Raw genomic sequence first — 27,200 nt, forward strand, 5'->3', positions numbered from 1 at the left:
CAGTCTTCATTTTTCTTTAATTTTTTTTTTTTAATTAAAAGAGCTCCCCCCCCCACCAAAAATACCAAAAACAAAAAACCCAACAGAGTTTCTCTGTGTAGCCCTGACTGTCATGGAACTCACTATGTAGTCCAGGCTGGCTTTGAACTCATAGAGACCCACCTGCATGCGTCTTGCAGGCTGTGGTGGCCCACACCAGTAAGATAAGCTGAACAAGCAGAGGAAGACAGAATCATGAGTTCAAAGCCAGACATCTACACGGTGAGACTGTCTCAAAATACCAAAGGGCCTGTGCCGCCACACTTGGGTTTTTGGGTTTTACTGAATTATTAACACAAAGTTTCTGGCTCATCACTGACAGAGAGCCTCCGTCAAACTCTGAGGGTGACTTTAACAAACGGAACAACCCATGAAGACCAGATATCAGATTGTCATGTTTATTCTTTTTACTTAAAAACTAACCACCTCGGTGGCTTTTGTTTTGTTTTAGGAGACAGGGTTTCTCTTTGTAACAGCCCTGACTGTCCTGGAAACAGGCTGACTTCGAACTTGCAGAGATCGGCCTGCCTCTGCCTCCCACCACCTCCCGGCTGGGTTCTTAAATGGTGGTAAAGCTTGACCTGTTTGGAAATAATCTATGAGGCTGTACTAGGACAGGTCACCTGTTAGCAATGCACGTCATCCTGACTGTGGGTCTGAAGAGCCTCCAAACTATCAACAGGAATCCAGTCAATGACAATAAATTTTCAGCTTGAAAACTACTTATCTGTTTGATTAGATTGTACCTAATAACCAACGTACTTAAAAAAAATGCATCATGGGTATAAAAAGCAAAGAATAAAACATTCTCAATCTGTTAAACTTGTTAAAATGCTTTATCCCCTTTAATAAGAAGCCAAGAATTTCCTTGGTTTCATTTATTCAAATTTCCATTCTACTAAACCTCCTTTAAATAAATGTCATAAATTTTGCCAGAAATCTTTCAAAATTTCTTGAGAACCCCTATGTATCAGAAACACAGAAATGTATTGTGTTTCATTGGGAAGTAAAATCCAAACTCTATTAATATAGTTTAAATTCAAAAACCGATTACATTTTAAGTCCTATGTAGAACAAAGGGGTGATGCCTAGGGGCGAGGTCCCGGGTAGGCTGTGGAGAATGCCCACCGGTGCTGCATACCATACTCTGTTTCGTGTTTGCTGCGACCAGCTCTTACATTTTAACTATTCACCTTCTAAACTTTAAGTTATAATTGTTTCATATGATGCTTGTATCAAGCCTTTGAAAGCACTTCTCTTAAAATTCTACCAAATCAGGTGTGGTGTTGCATTGGTACAATCCTAGTTATTCAGGGGTCAGGAACCTAGCTTAACCCAGCAGTTCAAAGCTAGTATGGGCAACATAGCCAGACACTATCTCAAAAAACAAAGAAATAAAACCCTTCTGCTAAAGGACCATTGTAAACAAAGATTAAATTATTCTACTTAAAAAATAACAGTCTGGGAATGTAGCTCAGTGGTAAAATACTTGTGTAGCATCCACAGTGACTACAACCCTGGATTCTTTATCTAGCATAGCCAACAAACACACACACAAACAAACCAACCACCCCAAACCAAACCAAAAGGAAATGACAAAACCTCAGAAATGTACAATACTCTCCCAAACTAGAAAATAAAACAAGTTCCTTGCACTTAAAATTTTATGCTACTACTTATGTACTTCTATGTGTGCCTGAGTAAATTTATGTGAACCATGTACATGTAGATGCTCACAGAGGTTAGTTCCTGGAACTGGAACTACTATGGTTGTGAACCACGAAGTGTGTGCTGGAAACACACCCAAGTCCCCTGTGAGAGCAGTATATACTTTTAACCGCTGAGCCATCTTTCCAGTCCAGTTCTTTCACACTCTTATAAATAGTTTCATAACTGGCAAATAGTATTTTTGGACACTCAATTATGGGAGAAATTCTCGTAAGTTTCATTTCAGTACATATAAGCCACTTAAAATGCACACACACACACACGCATACATGCAAACACACACATGTGCTAGCACACAGACATACACACACCTGTGTGCACATAAAGGCACACATATACATACATGCATGTAAAAACACACCTGTGCCAGCACACACATACACATACTTGCACACATACATATGAATGCAGGCATACATACTTGCACGTGTTAACACACATACACACTTGCGCACACAAATTCATGTGTGCAAAAATGTGCAAGCACACACATACACACTTGGGCACACGCAAATGCATGCATGTAAGCATACACAGACATACACACACTCATACACATGTATACACTTGAGATGTTTAAGAGTCTGCATTGTGAAGCTGTATTGTCTTAATTCCTTTCCATTGTCAGTGGTGCTTGTGTAAGCGTGTACCATTTCATTACACCACAGCTGTAAAGCAGGATGAAATTTACAGTCTGTTCTAGGTTCCATGTGGCTGTCGTCATTCTCCACACACCACGGTTATCTAGAACCACTCTCTGTTCTAGGTTCCATGTGGCTGTCGTCACTGTCTCCACACACCACAGTTATCTAGAACCATCCCCTGTTCTAGGTTCCATGTGGCTGTCGTCACTGTCTCCACACACCAGTTATCTAGAACCACTCTGCTTTGCACATATTACACAGGAACTGTTAAGCCTGTTTAGATTCAGTTGACAGTAACTAGCCATTCAATGTCATCCAGATCAATTATGATTGTACTTTATTTAAATAAAGAAAATTAACAAAGCTGACTCAATCCAGAGGGACTAGAACTACTCATTGAGTCCAACTCTGCTGTGGTGATGCAATATTACAAAGCATCTCTTACATTCTAACAGACTGGAACCTTTGCTGGACTTCACAGCCAGAGTTAATAATGTACCTTACACTCACGTAAGGCTTAAAACTGCTGTCCTACTGTGTACCTGGCCTGTTGGGTTAGCCCGTGTTTAAGAGAATAATGAAACAATCAACTTACTAGCTTGGATTTCCCTGTAACCAACTTTTACAACCTAAGCTAATGCATAGCTGTAATCTTAGGTACCATCCCATGCCCGACTCTGATCAATGTATGTTTTATGATAACCATTTGCTGGAAAGAGCAAACAGGCTGAAATCAGTCTTTTAAATGGATGTCCATGATATATGTCAGCTGGAGTCAGTGGCCCAACCCCTTGTGAAATTGCTAAAGGTTCCATGTGGTATCTTCTGTGCTGTTCCAGAAATGCAGAGAAAAGCCCCCTTTTATGGACAGCCCCATCCAGACAGACACACACAGGCAGACACACACTCAGTGACGGATTCCCATGTCACCTTCAGGCAGGAACAGACCCAAACTCATGCAGCAGGCAGAGGACGGAAGTCTTAGGGAAAGTGAAGAAGAGAATTCAAATCTGGGCTTGTTCTTGGTTAAATAGCACCGAGGGGAAGTGCTCCGATTTCTTTGCTTAATGCAATAGCAACTAATTATTGGCGACTCTGAGTTCATCACTAATGTGTTGTGTCTATGTGCCAGAAAACAACATACCGTGCCCCTTATTTCAGAGATTGTTGTAATTCCTGAATGGCAGCCTAACGATGAGGAACAGAAACAACACATCTGCTTCTTGGATGAAGCAATAAAATGTGTAAGAAAGTCTGGGCAAGCCCCCATGCTCAGTTTTCACACACCCAATTAAAACATACAACACACTTTCAAGAGCCTCAATTCAATTCTTGACTGTACTGCCAAAACACAACATCTGAAACGGAAGCTTTCATCCTACCAGTTTCCTAAACTCCTACGAAATTTTCCCCGGGGATGTCTTAGTTAGGGTTTTTACTTTAGGTATGTATGGATCTTTGGTTTTCTGAGGCAGGGTTTGTTCCTGTAGACCTGGCTGTCCTGGGAGGCAAAGGCAGACGGCTCCCACTAAAGTCAGGGTCCTATTGCTTATTAGCTGTGTAACCTTGAGAGAGTTCACCTGTTTCTCAGTGAGCTCGTGTAAACAGAGGAGCAAAATCCACCTGAGTGTCACAAGGATTAAATGTTAGGTATATAAAGATCCAAAGTTGGCCATTCATGAACGTGTGCCACATAATGGACTCTGTTTTTCAGCAACCATTGCCTAAACATATAACACAGAAGAAGAAACCAATCTGCGGGCAGGAAGAAGCAACTTTAGCAGCGAATGTTTTTCTTCTTTTGCCCCCAATAATTTATACAGTTCTTCAAAGCACCAAGGACGTTAAAAGCACTTAAATGTTGCTTTGTGTAAACCAACATTTCTGATGTGGTGTTGGTAATTCCCAAGATATGTGAACCATGATTAAAGGGCCTAACATTAATTTCATTTGGGTCGTTTTGTCTATAGTAAATCTTTAACACGTTTTTAGAGCCCTGTTAAATTTCTGATGTTTCTAATATTGAGACCTAAATTAACTACGTGAAGTCAGTTTACAAACCGGAAATATACAGCTTATGCCCTTTAATGAATGGAAACAACCTCAGAAGTCCTCAAAGCTTTCCACAAATGATGATCACATGTTAATGACATTTTGCAAATTATCAGGGCCCACACTGGCTTCCAACGGAGGAGCTTTTTGTTGGGTTAGTTGCTTGGTAATCTTTTAAAAAATAAGCAAATCTAAACATCTCTTAATGTTTTCTGTCTATCTTTGTCACCTGGAACTTAGAAAAGACTCATGCAGAGACAGTCGACGTTTTTTGGAAGAGCAATGATACCGCGATGTTTAATTTTAGCTCAGTTATCATGCTGTAGGCCAAAAACCTGACTGGATTCAAGCCCTTCCTCCTCCTTTACAACCTCGTAATTCATACATTACTTAAGTGTCTTCCAAAGAAGGATTTGCTTTTTAAGTTTTGGGGGTTTTTGTTTTGTTTTGTTTTTAAGGAGAGATATAAAACTAGAAGTCACTTCCGCCTTGACCCTGGCCCTCAGGCCTTAACTTTATTTCCTTAGACCAAGCCAAGTGGATTTTCTGTGTTTGAGTTCCGATGTCCTGGGCACATTCTATTCCTGTCACTGAGGAGGCCCTGGGTCTATTTTAGCCTCTGCAGACTCTGTGGAGATTCCAGAGATTCCTCTGTTCTTTCCTAAGCCCACAGAGAAGAGGCCCCCAGTGTCTTCAGGTCAGTCATCTGATTGCTTCCGGCTGCCGTCCAGAGGGGTTCTACCAATTAGCTATAGCTCACAACCTTGTCCTCTCTCTGGTTTTATTGAAAATGGACAAGTTCCTGCTGCCAACAAATATTTTGTAGTCTTAAATCGTTCAAAATATCAGCTGCCTAGAAAACTACTGTGGCTCTTCTCTGGGAGGGTTTGTTGCCTGTGTTGAGGCAGGGTCTCACTGTGTGGCCCTGGTGCCACAGAACCCACTATGTGAGTAGACTATAGGACAGCCCCTGCCTGGGATTAAAAGTGTACGCCACCACACCCACCCCTTTTTGTACGACAATCTGCTACCCCCCCCACCCCAGTTTTAAGATGCTAAAATATGGAGTTTGGAAGAGAGAACAAAGTCAAACACAGTTTCAGAAAGGGCAGGGCTACGCTCTGATTTACCCTTCAGTGACCTCTGCAGCACTGAGGTCCATTGGTCCAGAGGAAAGCTGGGTTCTGGGTGTGTTCTGACTCCCACAGCCTCATGTACGTGAAATGGTGGCGTGTGGACAGAGGGGCAGAGACAGCTTACCACTGGCTTTCCCTGTTTATCATTCATGCACCATGATGACATGGCAGAGCAACTGTGATTCCTAACAGGGAGAAGAGAGGGGTGCCCACATTTTAGGTAGTAGCATTATCTCTTTCTTTAAAAAAAAAAAAAAAATGACTGAAATAAGGTGTAATTAGGGCCAAGAAGTGCTGGTGCATGCCTGTAATCTGAGCACTAGGGAGGCAGAGGCAGAGGCAGAGGCAGGCGGATCGAGCTGAGGCCAGCCTGTTCCACAGAGTAAGTTCCAGGACAGCCTGGGGGAGAAACCCTGTCTCCAAAAACCAAAACAAACAAAAAGAGCCAGTTTCCAGTTAGGGAGGGTTAGACCTTAATTGGGACAATAGACACAACTCGTTTGTGTACTGCATGAAGGCCCTGGCCAAAAGGACAAGTGGGGGGGCAGAAAACTAGTCCAAATACTAGTCAACTTGGTCCTGAGGAAGACGGCGACTCTTACCTAGCCCTAGATGGGCCTTCCCTAATACCACAGAAGTCGGAGTGAAATCCTCGACGTGTAATTAGTCACCACGGTGAAGGTATGCTTTGGACTGGGGAAGAAGGGCAAGCATCAGGTACCCCACTGTTTCTGGAGGCCACAGCTCCTATGTCCGACTGGTCTTCTCAGGCGCAGAAGTGACGCCGGCTAAGATTCGTTTTGTGCTATGATTTTGCCCTCTGAAATTAGAGTCACGAGGCTTCGCACTGGAGGGCAGTTGCTGCCCACATTCTCCAGTGTTGTGTCATTTTTAGTCTTTTATTTAGAGACCCGAGGATATAACTTAACCCTACAGTCCAGATCGTGTCCTCAGGGAGGTCCTCCCGTCACAGAATTCTGCAGGAGAGAGGAGGACAGTGGCCTCACGGTGTCAACTTTGGGCCATTTGATGAGAGCAGAGGCTGCGCTATTTCTGCTGACAGCTAAGCTCACTCAGTGTTCGTGAGTGTTCTGTCTGGCTACTTACCAAGCCTGAGAATGCCTCTCCCCTGGACAGGAGGAACTGTTTATAGGTTTTTGTTGTTTTTCTCTGCCGGAGAAATGTGTGTACTCAGTACTAGAGCAGAAAAGAATATTTATATTTTCCTTAGAGGGACTCTCCTTAACTCAAAACAAAACAAAGCCAAAAACCCCAAACCCAGAGACACAGGCACGTCTGCAAAGAAAGAGCTAAGAGACATGATAAAAGCATTGCCGGATCCTTGTCTCAGCTCTCCTCCTGACAGACTGCTGTGTGTCTCCGCCGCTGCTCCTTCCCGGAAGCCTTCTCTTAAGTGCCCCAGAGAACACGCGCTTTTTCTTCAGGGTTCCCACGGCACTGAATAAACACAGAGTGGGGCTTATTCCCCTGTCGTGTGTGCTCTGTGATACTCCTTACACGCCAGACTCTGAGTGACTGGGACCACAGTGAGAGCGGCACATCCTCTTCCCTGTGACACCTTCGTGCCATGCTTGCTATCCACACAGAAATGACATGTAAGTGACATGTTTGACCTATGTGTGCTGGCACACTCCTGTAACGCCAGCATGCAGAACACGTGGGTTTTACATTTACTTGTTGTGCGTGCATGCATGCATGTGTATGGGCACAGATGCCACGGCACGAGTGTGGGTTCAGTTTCCTCCTCCACCATGTGAACACCAGGACACCCAAGTGGTCAGGCTTGTCTGTGTCTTCACACACCGAGCCGACACACCGGGTTAGCTCAGGTCCTGACGAGATTTCAGGCCGGTCTATGCTATGCAGTGAGATGCCCATCTTAACCAAGCAAGCAAGCAACCAACCAAGCAACCAACCAAGCAACCAAGCAACCAACCAAGCAACCAACCAAGCAACCAACCAAGCAACCAAGCAACCAAGCAACCAACCAAGCAACCAAGCAACCAAGCAACCAACCAAGCAACCAAGCAACCAAGCAACCAAGCAACCAAGCAAGCAAAGCTGAAGAACAACAAAAATACAAAAGAAAAAATGTTTTTCTAAATACATATTCCAGATCTAAAATTCTTAGTTCATTTACTTTAAAAATAGATCATGTGGGGGCCTAACACCTAAAGTATGCACATTTTATAACAATGCTTGTGAACAGTAAAAAAAAAAAAAAAATTCCTGGCTTGTTTTTAAGGTCTAATTTGTTCCTACACATCATTGTAAAAGAATCTCAAAATCCTTTGCATCAGCCAAGAAAACAAAAAATACAGCCAACATTGATCATACTCACAGCTCTAGAGTTGCTTCTGATACTGATGCTACAATACATACTGTTATAAAAAAGCATATGGAATATAAAGCCTAATTCACTTTAAAAATACTATAGGTTAGTAAACTAGAACTTTATTCATATTAGTCCTATCAATTAAATTATGTTCAGAAACTATTAGCAAGCTTGATATGTTGTTAATCACATTTATTATTAAATTGGCATTAGATCCAGCAATTTGGTCCTACAAAAAAGGACCAAGAGAGTCAAGAAAATATATTGGGACATTTGTCTAGCATTCGGACACTTCACTCGACACTTAGCACCACAAGAATGGAAAGGGGGTACAATACTAATTCCTGAGTGTTTTACGTGATTCTCGTCTGGATATTTAGAGACGAGGTTGTAACGAAAGTCTACGATTCACATCACCCCTGAAACAGTGCTACTGAGAAACACAGAACACACTACCAAACCTTGAACTGACACATACCCGGCGTCACACACTATGACACAGACTCATACACATGATGCTAACAGGAGGGTTCCTTCTAAAGTGACGTCACTCCTGGGTATCAGGCGTTAGTCCTATATTCTACCAATCCCAATTCTTGTGACCAACTAAAAAGAAGTTTCTATCTAAATATATGAAAGATAACACAATAATGAAAATAACAAATTTCTACTTATTGTAAGATATAGACATACTTTTATTGTACATTTGGTACACGAAAATTGACATACTTATTAGATATTTATATAGAGAATAAAAATAGTATTTCTGAATCTACCATCCACTTACACTACTTTTTTCAAAATTTACACGATTATTTACATACTAAAGAAAAATGTAATTTTGTAGACTACTACTACTATATATCTATTACTTGATATCTGTGGTATTTGTGTCTGTAAATGAATCCACAAATCCTCAGGAATAGCAGCAGATAAGCCAAAATTAACTCAAGTCTCAAACCAGATCTGTTTACTTTCAAGTTCTTTATCTTAGGCTCTTAAACAGGCAAGCTCGAGTTACAAGATATGGAAAGAACAGGCAGGCAGGGAAGCGAAGGGAGCTGCTCTGCGGGGAGCTTTGGCTCTGAGTCAATGTTAAAAATACACTGTATGACTCTCCAGTTGTTTCATAGGAGAAGACGTAAGTAGTCAATCCGATTGCATGCAGCAACAGGAAGGCCTGGCTGGTCTCATGTCACTTAAGTCACGGAACATAAAAGGTGCTCGGGAAACAATTCAAGGGATACTTCACAAGTTATTCACTTACTTTTCTTATGTTAATTTTGGGTTGTACATTTGTGCATGGGGGGGGGGTTAGAGGACAGTTTGTGGGAGTTCAATTCTTTTTACAGCATGTGGGTTCCAGTAATTGTATACAGGTGTCAGGCGTAACAGCAAGCTCCCATATTCCCTGAGCCATCCTGGTAGACAGCAAATTGCCTTGTTTTTTTAAGACAGGTTCACTATGTAGCCCAAGCTAGCCCAAAACTCCCTATGTAGACCAACAGGCTGGTCTCAGACTTGGAGGGATCTTCTTCCCTCTGCCTCCCAACTGCTGTATTTAAAGGTTTGTGTCACCATGTCTACCACAGGCCAGGAAATCTTAATGTCATCATCGTATCTATTGATCCAAGTGCATGAAAAAATCACATGCTTAAAAAACGTCATCTGCTACACTCTGAAAACCCAGCTTCATGGTCTTAACCCAAGGCTTCCTCTAGCAGGTCTAGAGCAACTGTCCCTTACACAGGCTCAATCTGTGCCAACCGTTCAACTGGGAGGGAGAGGGTCCCATGAGTCCCTCCCTTTCCATGACTGGCAGTTGACTGGCCCAGTCCCCTGCAGGCCCAGTACAGGCAACCACAGCTGCCGAGGAATCTGTTTGCCAGGGCTGTGTCATACCCTGACTTCCTATCTCTTCTCTCTTACATTCCTTCGTCCTCCACCTCTAGGGAGAGTTGAAAATGCTAGCAAGACATGTGATACATGGAAACTGGAGTGTCTCTGGGAGTGTTCACCAAACCCCAAGGTCAGGACAAAAAGCGTGAGGGAATCAGGTGCTAGCTGCACACGCACGAGAACCTTCGCTTGGATCCTAGGTGTCCATGCATAAAAGAGGACAAAGAGTTGGTGGTGGCCCCCATCCTTAATCCCAGCACTCAGGAAGCAGAGGCAGGCGGGTCTCTGTGAGTTCGAGGCCAGCCTGGTCTACAGAGTGAGTTCCCGGACAGACAGGGCTACACAGAGAAACCCTGTCTCAAACAAAACAAAGCAAAACAAAACAAAAACAAAGAAAAAAGCCACTTACAGCTCAGGAAATGTGCCTGACAGCTCAGGGCAAGGTTGGGGGTGGGGTGGGGGCAGCAGGGGTCTCTGAAGCTTACTTTCAGCCAGCCTAGCTAAGGTGACAAATTCCAGGGTCAGAGAGACCTGTGCACACACAGGAATGCACACACACCAGTGCATCAGCGTGGTGCACACCACACACACACCCCTCCACATAAACACGTATACTGAACACACAGAGCACAAGGTGTAGATTGAGGACGGAAAGTTAGAATGAAAGTACAGTAAGGGGCAGAAGCAAGGGGCAGCATTTGCCTGTTTCAAGCACGTGATCTCAGCCACTCTGCAAATTTGATCCTTGATGCTTTTTTTTTTTCTCCCAGTATGTAGCCTTTACGGAGTGGGCCTCCCGTGGTAAGCACACCGCCAGGGAGCTACAGCACTAGCCTCCTTCTGCGTTTTGAGACAAGGCCTCACAAGGTTGTCCAATCTGTCCTTGAACTTACTCTGGAGGCCTAAGCAGGCCTGGTAGTTGTGTCTTCCTGACTTGGCCTCCCGAGCTGGGAGCATAGGCTGGCAACACCAGGCCAGGCTAATCCTACATCTTATAGATAAACTGCATCTAAGGAAAGGTCTACACTTGCTTAAGGTCTCCAGGTGGGAAGAGGGTGGAGGCCAGGCTAGCCCAGACTTGCTCAGCTCCAAAGTTCATGTTTCTAACGAACTACTAAACTACACTAGACATTTTACCCAGAACTAAAATCACACTGCCCTTGGCTGACTGCACATTCAGAAATTTTTTTTGCAATATTTTCCATAATAAACTATATAACAGGGCTGGAGAGATACCACGTACACATGTGCAGGCCCAGCACACACACAGAAGTGAAAATATTTTTTTTAATTATAATATGTAACACCTTTAACCCCAGCACTCAGGAGGCAGAGGCAGGGATCTCTGACTTCAAGGCTAGCCTGATTTACAGAGTGAGTTCCAGGACAGAGAAACCCTGGTTTGAAAAAACTCAAACAAACACAAACTTATAATAGGTAGCCAGGCATCGTGGCACACACACTTGAACTGGAGCATTTGGAAGACCGAGGCAGGAGGATTGTCGACTGGAAGCCAGCTTGAGCTAGACAATGAATTCAAAGCCAGCACTGGACATACAAGGAGACCCTATCTGAAAGGGTTTTCTACGATTACAAAGTCACCATTGTTAGTAATCTGAAAAAACGGAAACTATGAATAAACTCAGTCCTAAGTGTCTAGATGCTATTGGGTAAAAGGGCTCACAAAGTCATGTAAATTTCCACAAGTGTCTGTGAATGTTAAGGTTTTTTTTTTTTCACTCTGAGTCACAGTGGCAGGTGTATGCAAAGTGTGCCACAAGTGTGGCCTTAAAATAACTCAGTTCAAGAAGCAGCCCGGAACGGCATCTGCAATCGTCGGTGCCTAGGTGGTAGACAAGATATGCTGCCCCCTAGCGACTTCAACAGCACATTCAACAATAAGTCTCCTAGGAGTGGGGAGCAGTGAACTGACTCAGACCTCCACTTCATCTGTTTGTAACTAACATCTGTAACAAGGGTAGAACAACACCTACTGTCTACATCAAGAGTTAGCACATAGAGTCTAGAAATATGGGAGCCTAGAAAGATGGCTAAGAGAAGCCTTCCCGAAGTCCTGGGTTCAATTCCCAGCATCCACAGGTGGCTCACGACCTTTGTAACCCCAGTTCCAGGGGATCTGACTTCCTCTTCTGATCTCTGCAGGTACCAGGCACACACATGGTACCCAAAGAAACATACGTGCAACCAAGACACACACAGAGATTAAAGACTAACATAGTTGTCTTTCCTCAACAGTTTTGAGATGTGGTCAGCATATTCACGGTGAAAAACTAACACATCTCCTGTGCCTAGTTGGAAAGATGCATCTTACACCTCTAAAATGTACAAAATGTCTTAAGGAGTCTAATTTTTAAAGGTCTGTTCTAGACTCCATTTTTTAAAGAGTTGCGTTGATTGACTGACTTAATGTGTATGTATTTCAGACTTCCAGGGTGATGTTCAGAACTTGGGTGCACGGGAGATAACACAGGCTGCAATTAGGAAAGGTACCAATGTCACCTGAAGCTGGAATTAGGCTTCCAAGGCTATTTATTTATTTGTTGGGTTTTCGAGACAGGGTTTCTCTGTAGGTTTGGAGCCTGTCCTGGAACTCTCCTTGAAGAAGAGGCTGGCCTTGAATTCACAGAGATCCGCCTGCCTCTGCCTTCCTGAGCACTAGGATTAAAGGCGTGTGCCACCACTGCCTGGACCAAGGCTCTTTTTCAATTTGCAAACTTGTTTTTTTCTTGGCAAAGGTTAAAATCTTTATCTAACAATCTTCCGGTTTACAAGAATGCTAGAAGGGAAGAGAAAACAGGGAAGGAAAACAGTAACTTAATTAAGGTAGCTTTCCAGTCGGGTGAGTCTGGTGTGGGTTTCCTCATCCCACAGTGTGGAGCCGGGGACTGAACTGGGACTCATCTAAATGGCAAGCTTCAGGCTAGCCAGGGCTACAAGTGAGACTGTGGCCCCAAACAACAGAACAAAACAAGGATTCTCGGTGACCAAAGAAAGCTGGAAGCGAATTGTGCTTCTGCCCTGCTGTCCATCCATTTTAAACCACCCACAAAGGTTTAGGGCTTACCAAAGTGCAGAGTGATTCACGGTGAGTGATATGACAATAGACGACAAGTCTAAATCTGCAATTCTTCTGCAGTTCAGAAGAATCCCGAGCTGACACTTCAGTGAGAAACACAAACATGACATCTAAACTTTACAAGCAAATGCAGATGTGGAAATTTAGTTAACCCTAGCTCAGCACTAGCAATGTTTCAAAAGTTGATGAAATAATCTCCAGTGTTATCACCAGAATAGTCAGAACTTCTAGCTCAAGCTGATTCGTGGAGTGCCTTCTGCGTCCAACAGTGAGTGCTGTGGGCCTGCAGCCTCCACTATTCAAAAGGCTTAGGCAGGATAACAGCTCAAGACCAAGACTTTAAGACCATCCTGGGTGACACAGTGAGCTCTTGTCCCCATAAAAACATGTGCCAGAAAATTTAAAGATTAACTTAAGATTGTCATATACAGGATCAGGCAAATGGACCAAAACATGGTAACTCGTGACCTCCGTGAAACCCTCAAAACAAACAAACAAATAAATAAATGCAAGCAAAACAAAATCTAAAAAGGCTGCATCTCAGTGGGTAGCAATAGCCGTGAATGCACAATGCCCCTCATGCAAACTCCAGTACTACATGAAGCAGGGACACTGGTACAAACCACTGAGCAGACAGTCGGGGGGCCACATGTTCAAGGTCACCCTCAGCTACGTGGCCTGGGACATATGAGAACCAGACTTAAAAAAAAAATAAAAACATCCAACCTATCCACTTCCCTTCTAATGGCAAAATGGTCACTGTTCTGAGAGCCCTAAGTTCCAAAGCACCACAGCCACCGTCACCTGTCCTAGAGCGTCATGGCTAGCCTCAAAGTTTATATAAAATACACACATTGTGTGTCCCTTTTGCAGATGAGGATCCTGAGAGTCTTGGGCAAGTGCTTCCAAATGACAGTGTTGGGGCATGGGTCCATGCGTGAGAGCGCCTGGTGGGCTGTCGGCTATTATACGGACAGAGCCCGCACCTGGCAAGGAGCGCACCGGGCAAGGAGCGCACCGGGCAAAGGGCGCAGGGCGCAGTCTCAGGGCCCACAGCTCCGGCACGCTCTGCCTCAGGTAGGCCGATCAGCGCTCTTTTGTTCCAGGGTTGGCCATGACAGGCTGTCTTTCTATGAGCCACATGTCACCAGTCCCCGTCATCTCAGCAGTGAGAAATCACTGGGGGCGTGGGGGCGTGAGGTCTATGCAGTGAGTGTCAAAAGACAATGTGGGGGCTGGAGAGATGGCTCAAAGGTTGGGAGCAGTGGCTGCTCTTGCAGAGGACCCGGGTTCAATTCCTAGCACCCACATGGCGGCTCACAATTTTCTGTGGCTCCATCCAGAGCATCCGATACCCCCTTCTGGCCTTCTAGGGCACTGGGATACTTGTGGTGCACAGACATGTATGTGGGCAAAACTCCCATACACATGAAAGAAAACATTAGCCAGGAGAACAGATGAAAAATTATTTCCACAAAACATGTGAACTGCGCCCTTGAGGGCCTGACAGAGGAGGACAGAGAAGAGTCAGCCAGATTACCACACACATATGGAAGAAGAAAACCTTTGCTAAAAATCCAGGGGTGTGGAAGGCGGCTCAGCGAGGGAAGTGCTTGCATGCGAACAAGAAGACTTGGGTTCGCACCCCACATGAAAGCCACGTGTGTCTATAGCCCTGGCACAACGGGTAAGGAGGGGCACATCCCTGGAGCTCACCGGCTACTCCGCATAGTCAATCGGTGAGCGCCAGGTTTGCCCGAGACTTCGTCTCAAAACGTGCAGGGGAAGGCGACAGCCAGTGCTGACTTCCTGCCTGCAGGCACGTAAGTCAGCGGAAGAGCAGAAGTGTGAGCCACTGTGCACAAGCCCTGTGTTACACCCCAGCGATGGAAAAGAAGGTACTACACCCACAAAAGCCGCCACCCGCAGAACCGAGTCCTCTTTGCTTCTGCAGGGCACGGGTTCCAGGCCGCCTGCTCCCAGCCTGACAAAGAGTTCACAGGCAGCAGCCTTCCTACTCAGGCATGCTGCTCAGCCCCATAAGAGGCCAGGCAACACAGAGCACTGACTAAGAAGAGGGACTCTTGCACTCCTCACCTGGTTCAGGTCTTTGTAAGACAGGGTCTTCCTATTGTGTAGACCAGGTGCTTGCTGGAGACTGGCCCTGGTCAGCTGGCCTTATGTTACTCTCCTGCCTTAGCCTCCCGGGTGCTGAGGGCACTTGTTATGAATAATAAGTTTTCACTGAGAACGGTGCTTGCCTCAGAGAAGAAAGTGCTCCACATAAAGTGTTCAGCAAAGAACCGGGCACAAGGTAACCAGCACGCAAGGTGGTTAATCACAGGCTCAAGCAATCCTCCTGCCTCAGTGTACCAAAGTAGCTAGGACTGTAGATAAGACACAATCAGATCCTAAGTTACTTTTTTTTTTGCACTTGAGAACAAAAGCAGGCTGATCTCTGTGAATTCTAGGCCAGCCTGGTCTACATAGTGAGTTCCAGGACAGCCAGAGCTATGTAGAGACCCTGTCCCCACACCAAAACATAAACAATAAGAACCACAAAACCAAACCAAACCAGATGCATAACATACTTTTGTCTCACTTCAATCTTTTGGAAAACATTTTATTTTTATTTCGTGTGTATGAGTGGTTTGCCTAAATGTGTGTCTGGGCACCAAGGCATGCTTGGTGCTTGCAAAGATCAGAGGAGGGTGTGGGACCCCTCATGACGGAGGTTGTGAGCTGCCATGTGGGTGCTAGGAACGAAACCTGAATTTCTGGCAAGAGCAACAAATATTCTCAACCACTAGGCCACCTCTGAAGCCCCAGCCCCCTCCTTCCCTTATTTCAGTCTTGGGAGGGATTTACAGAAAGAAACAATGTTAACCAGTCCTCTCTCCCAGACCTCATTCACAAACTCATGCCTTGGCTCTTGGTGCTCGGGAGGCTGAGGCAGGCTCCTCCCAGCTTCAGGCCAGCCTGGGCTACAGCAGACACTTTTTCCCCTTGGCCATTTCCTAAAGCATGTCTGACTCAATTATAAGGCGCTCCAGCAAATGACTTCAACATATGAAAGAAAAAAAAACCCCACAGGTTTCAGAAAACCACAAAAAACATCAACCTTACCTGTATCGTTTGCAAGGGAGTTAGGGTCAGATCCCCCAAGGGTAGCTTCAAACTCCTCCTGGAGACGATATGCCCTTTGTAGCAGAGCCTCCAGTTTGTGGATGAATTCCGTACTAATTATGTCCTACAAAGACAGAGGAATAACAGTAACACACAGCAACTGTTACATTCAGTGCTAACACTCTAAACACAGAAACGCTACTTCCAAGAGAAACCAATCATAAAATTTCAACCAGTCCTATTGTCTTAGTAATAGAGAGGAAGGCCTGGGTCCTCCCTGATCACTGAAGCAGACTCCGCATTTTCAGACTTGAGCATGTACGGGAATTTCCTAGATTTGCTAAGTTAGACTTAGCGCCCCTGCTCTGGGCTTCTTATTCTGCGATCCACTCCCCTTTTGAAATGGTCAACAAGGACCCCGTTTTACCTCTGTATCACACAAAGAGAAATTAACGGCATCTTCTGCTTCTACACACCCTAGGAGAGTAAGAAAAGTTGGAGGGGAGTGGGCTCAGCATTTGGAACTTTTACAGCGGACCTGGGTTTGAGTCCCAGGAGCTGCATGGCCGCTCAGAATTGTTCGTACCTCTACTCCCTGAAGGCCCAACACCCTCTTCTGGCCTCTGCAGGCGGCTGGCACACCACGGCACACATACACACATGCAGGGAAAACTATTTTTAAAAACCCCAAAGTACTTAAAAGCTTGATAGAAAATGTCCAGCAAGAAGCCCCTTCATGCTGGACACCATCCCAGCACCGGGGAGGCAGGGGCAGACACGCGTGAGTGCGTCAGACCAGCCTGGTCTGCTGAGTCCTATGCCAGCAGGGGCTCCATAGTGAGGCCCTCACTCAAATCGAAATCAAACAAACCCTACAAGTCTCTCACAGAGTCCCACGCGCGGAAAGCTAACAACTTGCATTAACTGCCCAGAAAGGGGCTCTCCCCACAACCGGAAACAAACCGCCCTTACATCCACGCTTTCTTCAGCAATGGCATCACCGGCTCCCAGCTTAACAGAGCTGCAGGCATCCTCTTCAGCCTGTCTGCTTCGAAAGGTCAGAGCCTGTTCCCACCGACGCAACGCCTCTTCAAACAATTCCATCCCTAAAAAATTAAGAGCAGGGTGATTGTAAATGAGCAACACATAAAGTAAACCACACACAGGGAGTCATTACTGCCACTACGATCATACGGTTCATAGGCTTGCAGGAGGAATGTGTTCATGGCTACAGGCTAAAGATGCCCTGAGATGCTGTATACAGAGTTTAGCGGGCACTGTGGAGGAGTATGGAAAGCCAGAATGCAGAAACAGTGCAGGCTCATGCGGGCTCAGAAAGGAAAAGGGCCCTGTTGGAAACTGTGCAAGGGCTGTTGAGTTTACATTCTGACAAAGAATCCGGTTGCCCTCTGGCCAACATTTGTGAGGCTGAATTAATGTGTAATGAACTAGTGTGCTGTAGCGGGGGCCCAGCGGGGGGCCCAGCACGTGGCAGGCAGAGGTGGGTGGATCTGTGTTCGAGGCTAGCCCGGTGTACTGAGCGAGTTCCAGGACAGCCTGGGGTACATACTGAGAAGCAGGTGATTAGAGCAGTGGCTCCATGACCTGGGTTCAATTCCTCTTTCCAGAAGTAGCTGTGGTAAGAACAGGGGAGATGGTGCAGCCTGCCTGTGCCCAGCCAGCCCCTTCCCTGCTCGGAGGCCAGGCCGCAGGAGGACTGTGGGCATTTCCTGCCCAGCCTGCACTTCTACTGAAGGGAACTGACTTGACCTAAGGAGAAGAGTGTCACCCGTCCCCATCAGGTCCCCACCCTACAGCCAGCTCCCAGTCAGGCGTGCTTGTGAAGTCCAGGGGAGTACTCGGTATTAAATATGGGTGGGTTTTCTTCCTACTTAATGGTTTTGTGAGTACAGGACACAGATGATATCTAGGCAATAAGCAAATCAGATTGTGATAACTTCACTGGCCAAGGTCAACAGCATACCAGGCTGGATAAAGGCACCTCAAAGCATCAGGCCTTCGTGTCTGGAACCTGGGTCTTTTGAGATGTGGCTGCTTCGGAATTCCTGGTAAGTCGGATTGCAGGCATAATGGAGGTTTCGGCAGATGGACCACAGACGGGAGTGTGATGTGAACACTGTAGTGATGTTGCCACAGGGGTGAGCATGGGACACTGCACCAGGGCAGAGCTGCACTCTCCCAGAGGTCTAAGATTTTGGACTTCTGGCTCCAGAACTCCGAGCGAACTAATTGCTGTTTTGTTGCTATTGTTTGCTTGTTTTAAATTTTTTTTTTTTAAGATTATTTCTACGTACATTGGTGTTTGCCTGAATGTATGTCTCTGTGAGGTGTTGGATCCCCTGGAACAGGAGTTACAGACAGTGAGGGGCCATGTGGGTACTGGGGAATTGAACCCAGGTCTTCTGGAGGAACAGCCAGTACTCTTAACTGATGAGCTATCTCTCCAGCCCCCTAATTGCTGTTTTTTTTTTTTTTTTAAGTCTCTATGTTTATGGCAATTTATTATATCACTCTCAAGAAACAAACATAGATTCTGCTGACACAGGCCATTTTAAAATTACAGTTGATTCTCTTAGAAGAAGTCCCTGTTTTGGCTTTTGTTTTTATTTTCCCCACAGCGCTGAGGATTAAAGCCAGGACACTAACATGCCAGCCTAGCTCTCTGCCCCTGAGTAACTCCCATTCCCTACTCACTTCCCTTCTGCCTTCAAATTAACCCTGACCGCAGTATCTCAGGACTCGGAAGGGCGCCACCCACCCATCAGATACAAGTTCTCTGGCGTGGTCACAGGAATGTTGACAAGTTTGATGTCGTCCTCATCTGCCCTGTCCCAGGAGCTGGAATTCCCACAAGCACAGCTATGACAGGAGTTGACACTCTGGACCTGAAATGGAGACCAAGGAAAGTGTAGGCCATCATCTCACATGCACACGCTCGCACACACATGCTCTCACACACACGCAGGGCCTTCTGCATAGCCACCGACAACCTTGAATGTTTCATCCGTCTGCCTCTGCCTCTACCCCCCAAGTGCTGGGATTACAGGCGCAGGCCACCGTACCTGGTTTGCATGCAGGGCCAGAAATGGAACCCAGGGTTTTAGGCATGTAAATACTGTCCTGAGTCACATGCCAAACCTGCTGTGGTATTTACCAACTATTTACACATGTTCTGTAATTATAGTCCAGGTAAGTTCTACCTGAAGAGATAATTCTGATTATATTCAAATTTAGCTTTTCTGCTGGCATCATAAACCTATTATGAGCTCAGCATCCTTCCCATTGTAAAAATTCCTCCTACAAGTTTACCCATACTTCTATTCCCATTATCTCTCAAATTTTAAAAGAGGAAGTTATTTTTAAAACATCTCTTGCCACACCTTTAGATTTCATTTCCCCCCCTTTTCTATTTTGGTTTTTGGAGACAGCGTGTCTCTGTGTAGCTCTGGCTGTCCTGGAACCCCCTTTGTAGACCAGGCTGGCCTTGAACTCACAGAGATCCTCCTACCTCTGCCTCCCTGAGTGCTGGGATTAAAGGTGTGCACCACCACCACATGGCTTAGATTTCATTTTTTTAAATGTATTTTTATTTGTAATTATGGTATACATGTGTGCCTGTATGGGGTCATTTGCACGTAAGTCCAGTTGTCCAGGGAAGTCAGGAGAGTGTGTTGATCCTCTAGAGCTGGAGTTCTAAGTGGTTATGAGTTACTTGGCATAGGTGTTTCGATCCAAACTCAGGTCCTGCGCAAGAGCAGGGCACACACTTCACCTCTGAGCATCTCCAGCTCCCTTGACTCCACTATCAAGTTTTGCAGCCTAGATCCCTACCGTCTTCTGTGCCCTGATCCTGGGGTAAGCCTCCACGCCTGCGTCTAAAAGGCAGACCCCTGCCTCACAGCCGTTAGTAGAAGAATGGCAGGGTGGCTGGGAAAGAGCCAAGAGGTGACTGAATGTCCCTGCAGCCACCTCTGCTAACAAAGGGGGCTTTAACACTCGTTAGAAAAATGCCCAAGGCTGAGGAAGCCAAGCTACAGGGGCCTCACGTGGGTCATGCTGCTGAGCTCACAGAACTGCAAGTCTGCAAACTCCAACCCAGGTGCTCCTTCTCTGCCACAAGCACGTCTTTACATTTTAGCGTCTTTACACATAGTGAGGCTCTCTGACTCAGCAGTCTAGCTACCCAGGAGGCTGAGGCATCAGGATGACTTGAGCCCAAAAGCACAGAAAGACCCACTTACCCAAGCGCTGGAATTAGCGGCGTGAGCCATCACATCCAGTCCAGGAAAAAGTATGCCTGCCCCTACTTCTGAATCAACACTCCACAGCAAAGCTATTCCCAGAGGACTAAAGTGGACCACATCACTTACTCAGTGAAACTGGATGCCCATAGCAAAGGAAACAGACTCAAGCAGACTGTCTCCTCCAAGCAGCAAACATGCCATACTTAAGCGGTGAGATGTGCAAGCAGACAGACGTAAGAGTAACAGTAACGGACATTTTTCTTACAGAGGCTAAGCTCTGGGCAGAGCCCGAGTATTTGCTGAAAAGTCCTCCATTGGTGTAGTTGTAAGACTGCGGGGCTTTCTCCTGGGTGGAACTTAGCGACAAGGTCAAATTCTGTCTACTACTTGAACAACTTGAACCTGGTAAACAAACACACCAAACCAAAAGCATCAGCAACTCCGACAATGACTTCCAGGAAAATGGTGAAGTTATATTCTATCCCTTCAGAAAGCACCTGATTTTTTAAAACACATTTTATTCAAGCATATAAATTATGAAATGTGCGATGTTACTAAAATTGTATATTATATATTCAATTGTATGTTACAAATGCAAATGCCAGATTTATAAACATTCAGCTAACTATTCAGGAGGGTTCTGAATGGCTTGCAGTAATCAGTGTAAGAATATTGGCAACTGCCTCACAGACTGCCAGTTTAAGATGTAAGCAAGCAGTTTTCCCTGAATTACAGCTTCTCTTTGAACGTGTTTGGTTTTGTGCCCTTCTGACCCCTCCACCCATGCGATGCGCACACTTATCTGCACACCAGGCCTAGCTTCTGCCAGCAGGGAGGTCAGAGCCTTCTGGTTTTAAATCCCAGTACACACCGAGCTATGTGAGCTCGGTGGTGTCTTCATGTCAGTGTTTCACATGCATAAATGAGAAGAGCATGGGAGCTGTAGTTGTCCTTCATAGGACTGCTATAAAATTAAATAAAAGCTGAACATAGTGCTTGTCTGAGATCCAATAAAATCTCAGTAAATAGCAAACAGTGACTCTCTTTGTGCCAATGAATAAATCATAAAACCATAAAATACATGAACAGTAAAACTCTAAGAAATCTAGCCTGGTCAAGGAATTATTATTATTATTATTACTACTACATTCCTATTAATGTTGTGTGTGTGGGCCCGTGCACTACACTGAGCCTGTGGAGGTCTGAGGACAACTTTCGAGGGTCGTTTCCTTTGTACACGTCACAGAGTCCTGAGGATAAACCGAAGGCTGCCAGGCTTGCAGGGGTGCCTCTACCTGCTGAGCCTTCTCACTTGCCCCAGGGGACCATTTTTATTGCTACAGTTCAGCTGTATGCATCGTATCTCTTATTTAAAAGTACGTTTCCTTTAAGTATCAGCAACTCTAGAACTTTTGATAGTAAGGAAATAGACGAATGTATGCAGAACAAGCATGGTGTTGCACACCTGCCTGATGAGAATCAAAAGTTCAAAGCCGGCCTCAGTACCCAGTGCCGAAGAATACTCCTTTTGTTCACTGTGAATATGTATTACTCTACTTGGTTAATAAAGAGCTGACTGTCTGATAGCTAGGCAGGAGATTCAGGGCAGAGAGAATGCTGGGAGGAAGAGCAGAGTCTGAGGAGTCAAGAGGAGATGCCACAGACTCGGAGCAAGCAGGATCGGTGAGGAGAGGTAAATAAGCACATAGAATAATAGAATGCCTTCATTTAAGTTGTAAGAGCTAGTTAGTAATAAGCCTGAGCCACTGGTTCAGTATTTATAATTAATATTAAGTCTGGTGGGACAGAAAAGTCAGACTATAACATAGTGAAGTCAAGGCCAGCTGGAGCTACATAAGACTCTTGTTTAAAATCTCATAAATAAAAAAAAAAACAAAAATCACAATCCCCACAAAGGTAACAGAGATAGAATTCAATCAATTATAGCATATATGTACAAATGTTATAATTATTATGTTGTACAAACAGTATTGGCTCATATATGTTAGCAAATACTTAGAAAGCAGGTTGTGAATGTAGTATCATGGTTTCACAGAATTTTACATCATTTTAAAATTGTGTGTATATGTTTCTGTGTGGGGGTATGTGCGTGAGGGAGATGCTTTGAGGACAGGGGTGCCAAATCCTTGGAAACATCCAGATACGGGTGCTGAGATGGAACTCTGCTCCTCTGCAAGAGTGGCTCTCAGTCTCCACAGCTGTGCCATCTCCAGCCCCTAAACTTTATTTCACTATAGAATCTATGGACACTTATTTGTTTTGTTTTTCAAGACAGGGTTTCTCTGTGTAACAACAGTTCTTGCTGTCCTGGAACTAGCGCTGCAGACCAGGCTGGTCTCGAACTCACAGAGATCCTCCTGCCTCTGCAACACTCATCAAATTTTCAGTCACTATACTCGTGTGTCGATGTATGTGTATAGATGTATAACAAACAATCGTCAGTGATAACTTCTGTGCAGCAGGACCCTAGGTGGCTTTAATGTTCCTGTCTTTTCTCCTCCGCACTCACTAATCCTACAGACTGGCGATCCAGCTATGATGCATAGTGCCTTATGATCCACAGATTTAATCTGGAAGTTTCCACAAACCTTTGTCCGATGCTGCTCTTTTAGTGTGTTCAAGTATGAGGTGCTCTGGTTCCCATGGTAGTATTTTTCCTTTCTTTTTCCCACGTCTTCTTTTAAAGTGATGGGCAAAAAAAATTACAGACATAGCACTCACAGCAGTCACCACAAACAACCTTTTAGCTACTGGTGAAAATTTCATCTGAAAAAGATTGGGAAAAAAATTTCATATTTTTTTTCAATAAAAGCATAAGAACTAAAATTAGCTGTTGTATGATATTTGATCACAATATGAGTCCCGAGATTGCATTATTTACTGGAAAAACCTGCTTCTAGTTGTGGTGTGGCTCAGCCCTAGCACACACTTTTAATCCAAGAGCTTTCTGCTTGAATATTGCAAATGGGATTAAAATAAAGTCAACCACAGGTCAGAGATGGAGCAAGCAACCAGTTGGCAGGAAGTGAATACTGGATTACTAAAAACCACAGGGAGTAAGAGGAGTCAGGAGGATGAAGAGAATATTCAGGGAGTAGAATGCAGGAACACACAGTGTGAGGAGGGTTTTTGGAGACTGCATAGGAAGAGGAGGCTTCTGGGACTCTGGCCGAGGAGGCAGGGTAGCTGGGTGCTTTCTCTGCTTCTCTGAGCTAGCAGGCTTCCACCCCAGTATCTGGCTCCCGAGACTGACATTTACAAACAACAATTAGCCTTTGATCCCAGCACTTGGGAGGCAGAGGCAGGTGGATCTCTGACTGAATCTTCTATATGAACAATTATCAAGGTTTTTAACTACAAAGATGATGAAGTCAGACTTGAAAGCTGAGCTCAGTTTAAAACAAAAAAAAATGTCTGGAATTTTAAGCAAACAGAAGTAAACTTATTTTTAAAAACCACAGGAATAAGTGATTTTATTCATAAATTAATTTAAAAATATTTTTAGAACACTACTACCTGGACAATCACACAACTGCTTACCAACGCCCTGTCCTGGTCTCCATGGACCAAGGAGACAGATTGCCCAGACATATACGCAGGCAAAACACCCATACACATAAATAAAAGTATTTTAAAATTAGAATGAAAGCCACTAACAACAGAATGCAACTGACAGTACGAGAGGAAAGATCTGGAAACCACATCCCTGTAGGGTGGCCACCACAGGGACACCAGACCACACGCATTAGTGAGGCTGTGGGAATGTGAAACGTTGTGCCAGCTATGGAAGTCGGCCCAGCAGCTCCCCCAGAATGAAAAGATTCGTGACTTAGAGATTCTACCTCTGAAAAATAGTTCTGGAAAGAGCTGAAGTCAGGGTCTCTCCTCCCTCCCTTCCTCTGTGTGTTGGGTGCCTGTGTGCACACAGGGTCTACACAAACCACTGCCCACCACTGAACCCGGAGCTGGACCATCTGGTCAGGTGGGCTGGCTCGCAGTGCTAAGGCCTCCCCAGCAACTAGAAAACAGCGTGTGGCCGTCCCTACGGTGCCTGGCTTTTCTGCTTGCTTGATGTTAGTGTAGACTCTGGGGACCAGGTCCCGATGGGCTTCGCACTTGGGCTGAGACGCCTCCCTAGCCTCCCTGTCATGGTCCTCCAGCTTTTGCCTCTGGAGTGCTGAGATTACAGGCGTGTGGTACTGTGACGGGTGAAAACCAGTCTCCCAGAGTCACCCATGATCATGGGAGCCTTATTCAACATGCCCACAACATGGAGACAACCCGCGTGACCACAGGCGGACGGAAATGCGAGCACACGCTTGTATACACACGCCTGTATACACATGCTTGTTATCCACACAGTGGCGTATTAACTCCATATTGAAAGGAAACTCCAATATGGGCTGTAATGCGGATAAATCTTGAAAATATTATGCTCAATAAAATACACGAGTCATAAAAAAATGCTGAATACAGGGTTAAAAGGTGTACGCCACACCTGGATAAGAAAGGAGGGCTTTTTAAAGGAATGCTGTACATATGCATATATTTTAATGAAGTATATTTATATACAAAGTATATGAATATAACGAAGCATGAATATGCATATGTACACACACACAAAATAACTTTTAAAAGTAGGTATTAGCTCCTTTAGCATTTTGACTGTGCTGTGTGAAATCCTCAGGGGCTGTGAGTGTCCCGCAGTGACCACCTGCCTGGTCAGCGAACGCTGGGTTCAGATCCCCAACACCACAGAAACAAGCATCAAATCACACAGAACAGCATAAACGTGCTCTTTGTCTACCTGGGAGAGAGAATTGCACCAGGACACAGGGAGACCAAACACTCTCAGGGCGGCCAGCTTCAAGGAGAGCTGTGATTCGCTGCCCGGTTCTCCTGACATGACTGCTCACTCAGATCTCAACTCAGTGAAACAGAAGGCAATCAGCCACAGGGATTCCTGGTTGCTTCATCCATGAAAGAGGCAAAGTTAAATTCTTGCCAGGTGTGATGGTTCATGCCCTTGATTCCAGTTCTTGGGAGGGAGAGGCAGGCCAGCTTTGTGAATTTGAAGTCAGTATGGTCTACACGGAGAATCCCAGGCCAGGCAGATACATAATGAGCCCCTGTTCCCAAAAACAAAAAAAGCAAGTTAAACTGGTAAAATCAGAGAGCCGACTCCTGCAAGTTGTCCTTCCATGCCCACAAGAGAACCAAATTAATAAATATAATAAAATACTCTGTCAGTTTTGAGTTCATTATGTGTACGTGATATTGCAATGGAGCTAGAACTGCATTTATCAGTTACCAAAACAGCACAGGAAAACATGAGCTGTGTTTATACTTAGTCTTAACCAAGAGGCTAACCGTGATGAAAATGGGGTAGATGTAATCCCATTCAATCATACATTTTCCTTAGAAGGCCACAGGTTTTACCGGTGATAGTGGGGGGGGGGGACTAAAACAAAAAAAAAACAAAAAAACAACCCACTACAAGTACACACATGCATGAAGATCCCAGGGGTGAAAATCCTTTACTTTGTGTGTTAACCGAAAAAAGCTATGGGGAGAGGAGAGGGAGACATGGCTAGGAAAGCATGTTCTAGAGCCGGGGTTCTCAGCCTTCCCAGAGCTGCCACCCTTAAATGCGGTTCCTCACACGGGGGGGGGACCCCCAACCATAACTGATTTTTTTCCTACTTGCCACAGGGAGCCCATGTGGACTCTGGGTGGGCTCAGAGCGTTGCCTGTGGTTCTGGAGGCCAGGGATCCCCGGGACAAGCTGGCTGACGACTCTGGCCTCCACCGACCCACACTCACATCTATGCCTGCAGACTCCACTTCCTCCCACAAGTGCTGCGGAAATCAACGGTTTAGGGCAATGTTTAATAGATTCCTCCTGCGGTGGTCACCCCAATCATACAATTACTTCATTGCGACTACATAACTGCAATTCTGCTGCGGTTGTGTATCATGATGTAAACACCTGTGTTTGCCCATGGACTTAGGCCGCCCCTGTGAAAGGGGGTTCGACCCCACAAAGGGGTCACAGTGCACATGCCGAGAGCCACGGCCTCAGTCTGGGTCCTGCCGAATCACAGGTCACTGTTGTTACTGCTGTACCCAGTCTCACACAGTAAATACATTTACAGAAAACAAATCGGCTCACTGCTATAATTAACAAATGCTCTGTCTGGGATAAAGAGATGCTCAGCAGTGAAGAGCACTGGCTGTTCCTCCAGAGGATGGGGCTGATTCTCAGGCCACACAGTGGCCCACAACCGTTTATTTCTAACTCCAGCCCCAGGGAATCCTGCGCCCTCTTCTGGACTCTAGGGCATTAATGCACAGGCGTACAAGCAAGCGAGCACCCATCACTTACGGGGATTGAAAACAAAACAGAATCACTGCCTGGTGACAAAAATTCATATTTGAATTTGCTGCAATACTTGATAGACCTTTATTTTTGAATTCTAGCTATCTCGTTTCATTTCACCAAGGAAAGTGCGATGCACCAAAAAAGCTGAATGCAAATGCAACCATTTCTAACTGAGAAACTTCAAAAGTAGGCAGTTTCATGACTATTCACATTTTGTAAAAGAAACCTTAAAATGCCACTAAGAACTTACTCATTCATTCCACTCCAAACACTGGCTTGGAGTTTTCTTCTTAAACATCCTAAAATCCGATTCTACAACTCTGGCTTTAAAGACAGGAAGCAAATGTAAACCATTGAGCTAATTTGTCAGGAAACATGAAGTCTAAAGTCTGAGGAGGAACAGACATTCATTCTCTCTGTCTCTCTGGGGCGGGGGCGAGGTCCCATGTAGCCAG

General features: G+C 45.2%; 1 protein-coding gene across 1 annotated transcript in view; it reads right to left on the reverse strand.

Moving 5' to 3' along the window:
- The window catches only part of Miga1 (mitoguardin 1), a 39,855-nt gene extending 14,571 nt beyond the window's left edge, over positions 1–25,284 (reverse strand). The window contains exons 1-6 of the mRNA XM_051195523.1: positions 25,171–25,284; positions 22,952–23,129; positions 20,608–20,744; positions 18,857–18,983; positions 17,050–17,183; positions 16,078–16,201 (exon numbers count right to left, since the gene is read on the reverse strand). Of these exons, the coding sequence (XP_051051480.1) occupies positions 16,078–16,201; positions 17,050–17,183; positions 18,857–18,983; positions 20,608–20,744; positions 22,952–23,129; positions 25,171–25,269 (799 nt within the window). The 5' untranslated portion in view covers positions 25,270–25,284. The remainder of the gene's footprint in view (positions 1–16,077; positions 16,202–17,049; positions 17,184–18,856; positions 18,984–20,607; positions 20,745–22,951; positions 23,130–25,170) is intronic.
- Positions 25,285–27,200: the final 1,916 nt, after the last annotated feature.

Source organism: Phodopus roborovskii, unplaced genomic scaffold (assembly GCF_943737965.1).
Source record: "Phodopus roborovskii unplaced genomic scaffold, PHOROB, whole genome shotgun sequence".
NCBI classification, from domain to species: Eukaryota; Metazoa; Chordata; class Mammalia; order Rodentia; family Cricetidae; genus Phodopus; species Phodopus roborovskii.